The sequence below is a fragment of the Solea senegalensis genome, linkage group LG1 (genome assembly GCF_019176455.1).
Source record: "Solea senegalensis isolate Sse05_10M linkage group LG1, IFAPA_SoseM_1, whole genome shotgun sequence".
Lineage (NCBI taxonomy): Eukaryota > Metazoa > Chordata > Actinopteri > Pleuronectiformes > Soleidae > Solea > Solea senegalensis.
The window spans coordinates 37649517-37663404 of NC_058021.1; the positions used below are offsets into that span (position 1 = coordinate 37649517).

The window sequence follows — 13888 nt, forward strand, 5'->3', positions numbered from 1 at the left end:
CCATCATTTTGAAGCTGTTCCTGCTCGGGTTAAGAATACATGATAACGGAAAATGGAAAACACTGCTTGTTCTCTATTTGTTTTTATTTTTGGTCTTTAGAATACAAAACATGAACCAAAATCACAAAAATAACATTTACAAAACAGATTATTTAACAGAGGTGACTGAGGCAACATAGAAAAGCATGTCTGAAACAGTGATGTTGGTGGGTTATCCTGCAACCTTGAGGTAAGCAATGTCAAAGGGTCAAATTATCAATTAGTGCCTTTACTCAGTAGTGCTATTTACAAATGCAGTTTAAACATATCATATATTCCTATCGCATCCACAGTTTGTGATCCAATGACATAGTGCTTCAGAGCAAAGGACTATCTGACTAATTTGACGTGTAGTCAAATGTTGCCATGTTGTGCTGTATGGCACCATTTTAATGGGCTTCATTTTTAGTCCTCTTTCATACAAACACACACACAACACTGTTCCTGCTAAATCATGCTCATCCAACAGGTGTTAATTATTTCAAATAACAATGTCTGCTTATTCCCCACCCAAAATACACGTGGCTAAAATAAATCAATACTTAAAACACTGAATTCACCCGAAACTGTTTCAAGCAGAAAACAAAAGCTGCTTCAGACTTTTGGAAACCTCCCACTCCGTTTTTCCTAAAACATTTGGCAGAGCAGGAAAAAAAAAACAAAACTAGAATAAAAAGTGATGAATTGGCCGTCAGTCGAAGGCACAAACTCAAATCCCATCATTATCATAAAATACAAAAATGGTAAGACATAATGCAGACACTGCATCACTGAAAGAAACAATAAAAAAAAACATCACGTAACAATAAACAAAGCCATGAAAATAGCACAGTTTAGTCTGCACTGAATTGTGCAGGTTTGTTTTTGCATGAACTAACATTTCTTGTCTTTTTTTTCCTTTAACATAGAAGACATGGTCACTGGTGATTCAGCATTGAAGATTATTACTTTTTTCTTTTTTTTTTTTTAGTTCCTTTGGATGTGTGCCTTTTCTTGGTTTTGCATCTGTCACAGCAGGTAGATTGAGCTAGCATTACTTCATATGACTATACTTACTTACATGCATTCGACATTGTACGTGTCCCCCAAATAATGAAACAAAAAACGGTCCCAAACTCCCTTTTCACCACTTACAGATTAAGCTATAAAAACCTGCATGACAGTCTACAAAAGGTTTGCATGGAGGCTTTGCTGTTTGATGTGAGATATGCAGCAGGTTGCAGAGGTGCTGGCGCTGGGGTGAGGCGTGGGATGCAGCCATATTCTGTTAAGGAGGGAGGGGGGTCATGATGGGAACAGGGCCTATTCTCCACCACCTCCCTGTATAGATGGGCCTCTATCTATGTAGTTGGGTATAAGATTCACATTATGCTGGAAGAGGAGTAATTGGTTGCAGACTCTGACAGAACAGATCTTCACCAAGAGCGAAAACACTGGAGTAGAGTGTGAATGCATATCTACCATCTTCTGACCTGCAGTGAGAACAACACGTAACACACGTGAGGTTGAGACCTTCACATGTCTGTCGTGAAGTGATTTAGATCCACGTGTCATACTCACAGTTCCCTGTCTTCACCACTGTGGGGGCACATAGCTGTAGCTGGGTGTGCCAGGAGGCCGATATGTGGGCATCGTGACTTGGTGGGGGGCAACAGGTGCTGGTGATGGAGTTGTCAACAGAGTCCCTGTGTGAAGCAGAGTGAGGAAATCAGACCAAACATTTCTACTCAAGACGTGAATGAATACTTCTATCTCTCATCTTTGAACATTTATTTCAGTTTTTGGGTAATGCAAATTGTTTTATAAATGTACACATGTTAGGTTTTAGGTGGTGAACATGCAGTTAATGTGTCAATTGAATATAGACCTTTTAAACAGATTTTTGTAGGCTTTAAATTAGACATGTTTCCATGTGCTAGTCTACAAGATTTTCTGTATGTTTATCTGCTAACAGGAGCTTGAGACTCGTGTGCTGTGTGGAGGAGACTGCATGTTACAGAGCCTTAGTCTTTTTCTGTTGATTTGTACAGGTACGTGCATTATGTCATAATTCATCTGGCATAGTGTTTACATGTGTTTACACTGGTTGCTTTGCATGTAAAAGAATTCATGTTTTCAAAGACATTGAGTATTTTTTTTATTTCTCTAATTTAATTTATTTTCACATTTTTATTTAAGTATTTAAGTAATTAAGTATTTTTGCTGTTAAATACTAAAAGTTGTAGCAGTCATGTATGTATGAACAGTTCGAGTCTGACTAGCTGAGAGGAGGAGCTTGAGACTCATGTGCTGTGTGGAGGAGACTGCATGTTACAGAGCCTTATGTCTTTTTCTGTTGATTTGTACAGACAAATCCACCATCCTGCCTTCATTAAAGAGCAACCAGTAGCTGGTCGTGGTCCGGGTCCTTTCTTCATTCAGCACAACATAGAACACAACGCAGAATATACAAGGGTTAACGGATGTGAATTCAGCCTGATAAGAAACTGTTAATGACAATGCACGCCCGTTACAAATGCATGGGGAAAAAAAAACATATGTTTTCAAACAAATCACTTGCGGAGTCGTGTTCCCGGCGCATCTGTTGTTACTAAGCAACAAAAATCCGGGAGCTGTTGAGATACTTTCACCAAATTAAACGATGGATTACCAGAATTGCAATTTCTTCACAGCAGCTTTGCTACCTGATGTATTTGTGAATGCATGGGCATGTCATAGTCAAAGATTACTACTAATAAAAACTAAAACTAAAACAAAGAGAAAATGTGCCACGTCTCCGTGCATGCTCTCCTTCACCAAGTGATTCAGGAACAGTGTTTCTATTTCACTGGACAAAGACCAGTTTGGCCTACTACTTTGGTCTAAGTATGACAAGTATCCAGTACATCTAACACATATAATAGACATATTTACCTATGCAAGCCTACATGAGTGCACTATCCTAGTGCCTACTATCTTCAAGAAGCTCTTGAGAACCCAGCTCTTCCAAGAGCATCTTCTGTGCGAGCACTTACCCTAAACCCTACCCGCCCCTGCACTTGCATCCACCTCGGCACACTCACCCTCCAACAGTCCACTGTTCCTATCGAGCGGAGTTCTTTCCAAGACTGACACTATGTAGCTTATTCCTCTCTTTTAAGTCGCTTTGGATAAAAGTGTCTGCTAAATGCTTAAATGTAAATGTACATTGTCAAATCTGATATCTAACCTAACAGTCTGTAATTCATATAGACTGAGTACAGCTTGAGAAACAATCTGATAATGTACTAATATAATGTATTAACTAAAGCCCGGACCATTACCTTTTTTTAAAACAGTATTTAACAAATGATTTTATTTTCCACCACAACTCTGTATCTTCCTGTTTTGTCCCCTCTTAAAATTATATATATATACGATATAAACTTGACAAAAACTCAAAACCACTGTTGCTCACCAGCAGACATGGCCATGGTGGTGCCGGCTACCATCCCCATGGCGACGCCGTTGGGGCGGGGAGGAGGGATGGTCGGGGCATACATGGCTGCAGGCATCCCGTTAGGCTGCACCACCGTTGTGTGATGAATAACATGAGGCGGCGCGGCATACAGCGGCTGTGTGTAGTAAGTGCCCTGCTGTTGTGACGGTATTAATGCCTGGGTCACGGGGGACACAGAGCAGCATGTTTTAAGTGAACAACAATAACAACAACACAAAACTGCATGGCTGTGGGACAGGAGGGAAAGCTCTCCAGAGACAGACAGCCTGTGGGCATAAAGTATACTGACCTGTGCATATGGGTTCTGTTGGGGGTAAGTGCTCCTGACGGGGTAAACAGCGGTGTGGTAGGGGTTGGGTGAGGAGGAGTACGGTGGCACAGTCCCCGTGTTGGGGGAGCAGGACATTTTGAAAGGAGTGCCTGGAGCATAGCCTGAAGTGGGAGGAAGAAGAATCACATCAGAACTGCAGCTGTGCAGTCACACACAGATACTGCTTGCGTATGAAAACCTGCTGGAGTAATTTGATGTGACCTCAGATCATGATGCAGTTTGAATGAATTAATATGTTCAGTGTGTCCCTTTGTTTTCTGTTTTTTATTTTTATTTTGTGTCCTGGTTAGTACGACCCGAGACCATATGACTGTTCAGGAATGTGTCACTGTGCAGCTGTGAGCCGAGATTCCGTTCCCTGTGTCTCTCTCTGGCAGGAAGTCTGTGGTAGATGAAGAGACCAGCCTCATTTCTTTTTTTAAGTAGACACCACTTCACTAAATCTAAAATACTTTTTGGTGTAGGAGTCAAAAAATGTGGCCATAGTAAGGCAGGAAGGTGGCAAGTTAGAAGATTTTCAACTTCAATTTGATCCACTAAATGTCTACCTTCTATTCACTGACCAGTCTCAAGCTCCTCAGTTTGACCTGTTGAATTTAAGATATTATCTATTGTATTCCGATATGTCATTTACGTGACTGTGCAAAAGTCTTAAGTTTGTTGTTTTTCCAATGCTCTCATGACGACCATACAGTATAATTATTTCTCAATCACTTTAATGGAACACGTCCAGGAACCATAATTAATGTTGTTGGTAAAACCTGTGTTTGTCCCACGGTTTGAAGTCGCCAAACAGCTGCCGTCTATTACGCCAGCTTTATTCAAGACATGCTTGAACACTACATAACCTGACATACTTCTTGACAGTTTGCTCCAAATGCCAGCGATCACAGACATAAAAACAACAAAGCTGGTTGGTGCCCTACGACTTCTGCATAGTACCGTAGTGAAATACAGTATAATTTTAATGACACACATTGCTATATGCATGAGCAACCTTTTGATCTACAGTATCTTAATAAAAGCTCTTTGTTACCACTGGTGAAGGCTGGGTTTGCTCCTGCGTAGATGTTGGGATTGTAAGCTGGAGCAGCTGCCGCTGCGTAGCCGACAGGAAATCCAGCTGCTGTGACCAAAGAGAGCAGATGAAGTCAGCACACGTTGCGTTTATTAAGTATGGGTTCTTTCTCCTGGAAATAAAACCCTTTATATTACCTGAGTAGCTTATCCCCTTAGTATTGGTGAAGGGGACCCCTGTTGGTGCCGGGCTGTACACCGGATTCATTATGGTCACGTTGTCACGGATACTGCAATGGGAGGAGCAAAGGTCAGGTGAATTCCATCACACAATTTCAGAGCATGTTGGTTTAAATGCAAGGTAGAGATCGGTGCACGGTGCCCGAGCATGAATCTGCCGAAGGAAACCACATGACTGACAAACTCCGACATCACATGCTGAAAATAGAAGCTTTTATTCCAACGCCTTCATAAATAAAAGAAAAAGTTCATCTGATCCCAACTGACAACGTATCACAGTCGACAGATACTGAGCTAAAATGACACCACTCTTTGGTATTTAAATTTAATGTCAACAAAATTATTTCACATCCTGATGTAAGCATTTCTTATTCAACTATCTGTTTAATGCAGCATTTCCAGTCTTTAGCATCTCATCATAACACAAATATCACGTTGACGAAGAAAAACAACACAAACTAAAAAAACTATTCTGAACAGCTCTCCATATTTTCCTGACCTCCCTCCAAAGAAATGAACAAAAATGTTATGAACTCACCGCACCAATTTGATAAAAAAACGAGGCTCCAAGCCACAGACCACTCAGAGGAGAGCTGTTAATACTCAATAAATCAAAAACAACACTGCGTCAATTATTTACAGCTTGTTCTCTGTCTGTATATATGGCATCTAATATCTAGGGCTGAAACAAGTAATCGACAACTGAATTAATCGGCAACTATTTTTGATGATGTTATTTTATAATTAAAACAAGCTCCCAGATTGTTCTGAATATTCTGAATATTCCTTTTCTGACATTTTATGGACCAAACAATCATTTGAGAGACTTGGAAAAGGTACACAACTGCTTCATTACAGTTAGTTATTGAACAAGGACACGTCATTACATAAAAAGCATCATAGTACACTCTTTAATCTTTATAGTGCGACTTAATTTGATATTAGCATCGTGTTCTCCAGTGGGCAGGATCGAGTACCTGACAGTATCACCCTCATCACAGCAAAACGCAAAAGGAATGTAATGACGCTGTGAACAATAATAAAATATAAATACAGCACATTATAATAGTCACATTATACAATTTGGTGCAAGTAACAACTTAATCCCACAGACTGTAAACAAAAGATTCCTAAAACCTAAAATGTCAAAAGGAATCACGATACATCTCGTGCAACTGAATGACAACATCAAAATTCTGAGTGCTCCTCTGGAAATGAAGGGATTAAGGCCCTGGTATACTTTCGCGCACAGCACGCGTGGACAGCGCATGTGTCAACTGAACTTCCGCCCCACCGGTAGGTGGAGTATAAGCCCCGCTCACCAAGCAGAAGAAACATTTCAGCAACAGAAGAAGTAGTCGCCAAGGATAGTCATCCAAGCCTCGACCTGGCGACCCCCCGACTCCCCGGCCCGAAAGGCCTTTCACCTGTGAACCAAACGTGTCCAAGGGAGCTACAGTATTGTTCTCTTCTTCTTTGGTAGTAATGCGTCCTATTCCCTGCATCCAGACTTGTACCGCCACCCGATGGTGAAGTTGGACACTACAGGACCATGACGCGCGAGTATACCAGGGTCCACGGTTTGCAAAAGTATACCGGAGTATAACAGAGGAACTGATCACAAACCCAATGGTCTATGGTATTGGTTGACCAACATGGGAGTTTTCACTATGGTTTTGTTTACTGCTCCCATTTAATATAATTTCTCTATAGCAGACGTCACACTCCTAATGCTAAAACCAAAACAACCAGCACAAGGAGCATGAGAGGTCTGCTATGGAGAAAAAAGATCAAATGGCAGCACAGTTTTCAGTTAATCAGTCAATGCTGATTATCTCAAAATGCCAGGCATCCGTCCATCACTACAGTCCAGAGGCTAGAGGGCGCACAGCTCTTAGGCAGATACATCCGTCTTTTCATTTCAGTGATGAAGCGACAGGAGCGTTTTACTGAGAACATGATCTCATCCTGTGGTGAGGAGAACAGCGAGGTGCCAGGGGGCTTCTTTGGAATGACCTTGCTAGGTCACAGTCACTTTAGTTCCTTTGTCATTTTGTGTGCGGTCCACACATATTCACAGATGGAATTACATTTCTTGTGAGCTGGTCTTGTGATTTGCATTTTAAAAGACAAATTAAACACAGTGTAAAAATACGGCATGCATGACTTATTATATTCAATCACACCTCAGATTTATGTAACTTTGTTTGGTCGAGTATTCATAATTCACTTCACATCAGTCCTGGAATTTACATTTACTTTTATAATTTTTTTTCATAAACAGTGGCCAGTTTTGCTCCAATTTCTTGATTAATTGTATTTTTTTCTTCCAAAACTTTATTTGACAAAGCTCTGTTTAATCACCCGTTTCGTCATGTATTTAAAATTTTATGTACACAATATTTTCATGTAAAATGTACATAAAATTGCACTGCAGTGCAGACATAAAATTAAAATTACAGAAAAAGCCCATTAGATTTGTTCAATAAATGTTTATGTAACGTTAAACAGTTTTGTGTATGACTAAATGGTTATATTTTCCTCATACCGAGGGGAAAAAAAACAGCAAACTGTCCAAAAAAAGATTAGCTGCCCTGATTTCAAAAGAGCAGCACCAGCCATTGAAATACACACATTAGTTGACCTCTCTATGCACTTTCCAAAGAAGTAAATCAGCATATTTGAATGGGTGGAAAATAGGGATGAGCAGATATAATATTCAGCACAGTCGGCCCAAGGTATAAGCAAACTAAGCGGCTGCTTGAGGCTTCCAGGATTGTGTGGGGACAAAAAACAACATTTCCAAGAAATTTAGATATACAAATAGAGTTTATCTTAAGTTATTTGGTTTGATGTTGTAGTTTGTTCTAAATTTTAAAAGCTAAAACCATTAAACTGGTTTACTTGTTTAGAGCAAATACAATGTCAAGTTCAGTATCACCACACCTAGAGTTTTGCCTTTTTAATATGAAAGTGCAATTTAATATTAGGCCACTTTTTGCTCTACACATATATATATATATATAAAAATATATACACATACATACATACATACACACATATATAAAATTAATACAATTGCTAATGTTAGGTTTGTATCAATAATAGTTAAGCCCAGGCATTCTGTATAGGACCCCATGAAATCTTGGGCCGGCACTGATATTCAGTATTGATATTGGTCCCAAATTAGTCTATTATCACATATCAGCACAAGAAAAAATATATCATATTAATGGTTTGTTAAGCAGTTACTATTAATCAATTACTAATCGATTACCAAGTTAACCATCAAAATCATCTATTCTGATAAACAATTCATCAATTTGAGGGTTTTAATTATTAAAAGAAGCTTCATATTTTTCTGCTTCTTAAATTAAATGTGAATATTTTATGGGGGTTTTTGGTTTGTGGACAAAACAACACATCTTTAACAGGTTTGAGAAACACTGATGAACATTTTTCAACATTTTCTGTCATTTTCTAGACCAAATGATTACTCGATTAATTGAGAAAATAATAAAAAATTTTATTGATTATGAAAAGAAACGTTAGTTGCAGCCCTAATGTTGACTTAATTCGGTTAAAAGAAGAAAAAAAAACATGCACACAAAAAGTGTAATTTAATATAAATATTGGATTGGATTGGTATTGCTATATTAGTATTAGTATCAGCCATGAAAATATGGCATCGGTGCAAACTGTAAATGTCCTCTCAATTATCAAAAGCTCTTTATCAATCGATCGATTCACACTTGCTTTGTGCAAACACACGCAGACCAGTGAGCAGCAATAACTCAGCACATTTGTGACAAAGGTGTTAAACTGAGTTGTGCATTGGTCCCAACACAAAACTGACAACAACAAAGAAAACACAACTGCTAGAGGGGGAAAAAAAGACACCCACGACCTCACACAGGCTCCTGTTTACAGGTGACGTTATGTTCCTGTGCGAATAAAGATGGCAACCTGTCAGTGGAAGAACTGAGAGCTACGACCGGGGCTTTGTTGTGATGAGCGGGCTCTGCTCTCAGCTCTGCGGCCACCTGAGCTCGACCACCGCCGCAAGCGGCTGCTTCCTGCCCCCGCACGGACCCGCCGTCGCTCACCCGTCTGACCGCGGAAAACCGCCGGAGCGTCCCCGGGGCAGCAGCGGGCAGACAGGGGCAACTGGTCCGCAGGCCGCAGAGCACACACGGACAGCCAGACAGCTGTGTCCCGCAGCCCCCGTCGGTCTCCGCATTACAGGTAACACAAACGCATACACACACTCTCTCGTACACACACCGTGTTGTGTGGATAGTAACCGACGGTCAGTTGGAGTACCTGTATGCACTGGTTGTCTGTCCCTCCTCTTGTCCTCTGCCGTCAGGTAAGACGTAGCTGCTGCTGCTTTGATCCAGATGCTGTGCTCAACTCTTTTGAGCACCGCGCGTCACTTCCGACTGCCGTCACGTGGTCACACTTTTTTCTTTTTTTTTAATCGTCTTGTTTTCTTCTAGTTTTTTGTATTTCTCTGAATAAATTTTGTTTTTCAAATTTGTCATGAGAGCAAAGTCTGTGAGAGTATTATAAATGGATTTAAGAGCACAATACTTAAAAAAAAGTCAAATTATTGATAAGCTACTTACCTCAAGACAAAATTTCTTAGTTTTCATATTTTCAGGAAATAATTATTATTGAAAATGATTTGTCAGGTCACACATTTTGAAACACAGATCTTGTTGTCTTATATATAAATATATAAAAACTTCTCCTTTTTATATATTTTTTTATCCTTCTGCTATAATGAACCACAATTTCAGTTTATGACATAATGCAATTTTCTTTTTATTGTGTGAAAAAGGTTCAGTGATGTTGAGTATGTAGGTGTTTGCATTTAATGTAATTTTCCACAGCTTAAAAGCTGACCTTGAAAGTGCTTGAACGTGAACCTTGAAAAAGCACGTATGAACCATGTACACTGTAAAACTGTAGTACTACTGTCGCACCACAACACTCTAAAACTGCAATAATACTGTTACACTGAAGCACTGTAAAACTATGATACTGCCACATTGTAAAAATGCTACATTTAAACACTGTAATAATACCACTATGTAACAGTTAAAAACTGCTAGTGTGCTGTCCATCACATGTCTAATAACATACACTGTCCCAATACTACACTTAAAGTATAGTAATACTGCTACTACTACATTTTAAGACACAAGTGCTTCACTGTAACACTGTAAATACAAACTACGACACCTCAAAGCTGTACTGCTAACGTGCAACTGTCACATTGCTACGTGTCCAACGTTGTACCACTGCCACAGTACTACACTTTAAAACTGTAATAAAATAAAACTGCTTCAGTGAAACACAGCTACACTTTAAAACTGTAAGACAACTGCTTTAGTGTGACATTAAAGCAGTGTTGTACAGCTACACGACACATTAAAGCAGTGTTATACAGCTACACGACCGCTGTGTCTGTCACATAGCTGCATGTCTAATAATGTAGCACTGTCACTCACTGAGGCAGCGCTTCCGCAGCGCAGCCTGTGGTCCTGGAAGGGAATAAAATGTTGGAGACTCAGGTGGGGGGGTTCTCTGTATAAAACAACTCTCACTCACTGGGTTTAATAGCCACTGTGGATAATGTCTACTTATGCACTGCTTTTAATCTTTCATCACAAGTTTCTTTTTTTAAGACTTCAGCGCGGTGCTTTGCTCTTCCAGGACCTTCACACATCGCCTCCATTCAGCCATTGTAGTGGAGTTGAGCAGGGTTCGTGCTGTTGTGGTTTCACAGCGACCAGTATGAGATTTTACAGGTTTCAAATGTTGTTATATGACTCCTCTTAGGAGACGTACTACGGTGTAAGGTCGAACACTTCTGCCGTCGATGAGCTGTGCGGCTGTAATGTCTGGAGCTGTCGGTGGAGGAGGAGGAGGCTCCTCTTGTCTGGGCGCAGCGGCGGCAGCCAGTTGCAGCTCCGCCGGCTCTCCCTACGCTGCTGCAGCCGGAGGAGGTGCTGGGGTGGCCGGGAGGCTGCCGGCCCGTGTCCTGGAGCATGTTTTCTCCTATCTGGAGCTGTCTGATTTGATGCGGTGCGCGCTTGTCTGCTGGCATTGGTACAATATGCTGGCGGATGAAAACAGCGAGGTGTGGCGCAGCCTCTGCAGCCGGACTCTGAGCGATGAAGCTATGCGGTCAGACATCCTGTGCAACCTGCCCACCTACAGAGGAAAAGTAGGTTTACCTGTTTACCACTGACGTGTTCCGCTGTCAGAACACTGATAAGTCACGACCTCCTCAGCCATTTTAATGTTACCTTTGTTTTTCGGCACATCTGCGCGGAACATGGCTGATGATGGCCTAACTGCACACTGCCTGCACGACAAATCAATAGGATACAGCAGTGCATGCGTGACGTGATTCATACACTGTATTTTTGTCAAAAGTTATGTGCAAAATAAATGTGCATGTGTGCTGAAAATCAGAATTATATAACATATTGTTAAATGAGATTTGGTTCAGGTTTGATTCAAGTTATATAAGACTTAGTTTGGGACCAGCTGAACAAAAATGTCATTTGTTTACTTTGCAGTGCAAACTTTAAAGGTTTCCAGAAGTCACTGGTCCTGTGATAGTATCAGAATAAGTTCCAGGTGAAACCTAATACTTATGCACAATATGTTTGTATTAAAAGTAGATATTGATGATCTATATCTATTTAAATTGTATGTCATTCATCTGTGTGATTGTTGATAAGGGCAACTGGGCTTGAGTTTGATGAGTTGAGTTCTGTTTACCTTTTTATCCAAGAAGCTTCTTCTGTTCTGATTGTCAGATATCTTAAATCATACACTTAATTAAATACCTTAAAATACTTTCCCACTACAGTGACCATGTCTTCTTTACAATTATAAACACAATCAATGTACTAATTCTTAATCTAACTGACTACTGTCCTGTCCCTCACAGCTCAAGGCTTTTCAACACGCTCTCAGCTCCCACGACTGCTCTCGCAACGTCTACGTGAAGAAGAACGGCTTCACCCTGCACCGCAACCCCATTGCCCAGAGCACAGACGGTGCGCGGGGGAAGATTGGCTTCTCAGAAGGGCGTCACGCCTGGGAGATCTGGTGGGAAGGCCCCCTTGGTACTGTGGCAGTAATAGGCATCGCCACGAAGCGGGCGGCGATGCAGTGTCAGGGCTATGTGGCGCTCCTGGGCAGTGACGACCAGAGCTGGGGCTGGAATCTGGTCGACAACAACCTGCTTCACAACGGCGAAGTGAATGGGAACTTCCCACAGTGTAACAATGCACCCAAATATCAGGTGGGCCAGCTTGAGCTACGTCTGCATGTTGTTTGTGATGTTAAAAACACGTTGGCGCTGATTGATCCAAGTAAGCCTCGGATTTGGAGAGGTAGACCCTAATCTGGCTGATCGGAAACAAATGACATGAAAAAGAAGAATGTGATATAGTAACTTAAGGGTAATAATAGAGGACACCTAGTGGTTTATGTTTTTTTCTTGTTGGCATGCGACTGTTTTTAACAATTAGATTTGTTTGAGAGAGAACTTTATGGAGGTTTCCAAATACTGGGAAGGTACTGCTCGGTTATTTTGGTACCCTAAGTATTTCACAATGGAAACGCAAATCCTTTCATCATGTACTATAGTGAACCAAACTTTACCGCTTGGGCTATAATCATGAAATTAATGTTGTTTGAATCGACGTTAACGTGTCATCGTGTTTGTCCACAGATTGGGGAGAGAATCCGGGTCATCCTCGACATGGATGACAAGACGTTAGCCTTCGAGAGAGGTTTTGAATTTCTCGGAGTAGCATTTCGTGGACTGCCCAAAGTCTGCCTGTTCCCTGCTGTCTCTGCAGTTTACGGCAACACTGAAGTCACCATGGTGTACCTGGGAAAACCTCTGGACGGCTAAAAAGCAGAGCAACACGTGCCACCGTTTAAAACTAACATGCCACCAGATAGTGCAGGACCTTTCCTGTCAGCAGACTGTCAGCCATGTTTGTTGCACCGCATCAAAGGGTTTGGGAGACTAACTGTTTTTTTCTAAGCAAAACAACTCAGCTCACACACACACACACACACAAACAGAACTGTTGGCATTTCTCCTACAGCTGCACACACAGGCCGAGAGTCAGGTTTTGAACTAGACTACAGAGAAACTCTCGTAAATGGGTTTCTGGATCAAACGTGGAAGTGCCCCACCTTTACAGTTTAGCTGCTGGACTTTTTTTTTGTTTTCTTCACGGGACAGGAGAACATTGATGTTATGTCTGTTTGAACGAGGCCAAAACTATTCTTAACCGTGGCAAATACTTTAAGACCTAGTTTTAAGAACTGACAGAGTAGTCGATATGAATAGCTGTCGTTTGTACAAGTTAATGGAAACGGCGCACTGCGGGTTAATAGAGGTGAATTTAAATCAGTGAATGGATTAATATGGTTTCATGCCAAATAAGTGAGACCAATTGATGTATTTTGACAAAGGCAAACAGACTGTGGGGACCATCTGTCATGCATGTGCATGGACACTGGGTGTGTGGACTGAAACCTTTGCCCTTTTTAAAATACTCATCCAGTCATGGTTGAAACTATACGCATATGATGTTAATGTGTGTCCTTTTTAATGTGCTACTGTAGTATTACACACTATTTATTGGTTTTATCTAAGGTACTATTGATACTGTATGTGTAAGGCCTGAAAATAAAGTCTACCTGGTGCCACTCTTAGAATAAAAGATGTTCGATGCTCA

At 40.9% G+C, this 13888-nt stretch overlaps 2 protein-coding genes across 3 annotated transcripts; one reads left to right on the forward strand and one right to left on the reverse strand.

Annotated features, from left to right (window-relative positions):
* Positions 1–66: 66 nt before the first annotated feature.
* Positions 67–9536, reverse strand: fam168b (family with sequence similarity 168 member B). Of its 2 annotated transcripts, none has more exons than XM_044038848.1 (7): positions 9429–9536; positions 5064–5155; positions 4885–4971; positions 3807–3949; positions 3476–3674; positions 1600–1724; positions 67–1511 (listed from the first exon to the last, which is right to left on the reverse strand). In XM_044038848.1, exons 2-6 carry the CDS (start codon positions 5131–5133, stop codon positions 1612–1614), a joined length of 612 nt encoding a protein of 203 aa, XP_043894783.1. In that variant the 5' UTR covers positions 5134–5155; positions 9429–9536; the 3' UTR covers positions 67–1511; positions 1600–1611. The 2 variants fall into 2 exon arrangements, with proteins under 2 accessions (XP_043894783.1, XP_043894772.1); XM_044038837.1 differs by having other exon boundaries at positions 4885–4974.
* A 1214-nt stretch (positions 9537–10750) lies between these two features.
* On the forward strand, positions 10751–13888 carry fbxo45 (F-box protein 45). The gene is made up of 3 exons (XM_044028398.1): positions 10751–11340; positions 12076–12432; positions 12865–13888. Exons 1-3 carry the CDS (start codon positions 10993–10995, stop codon positions 13048–13050), a joined length of 891 nt encoding a protein of 296 aa, XP_043884333.1. The 5' UTR covers positions 10751–10992; the 3' UTR covers positions 13051–13888.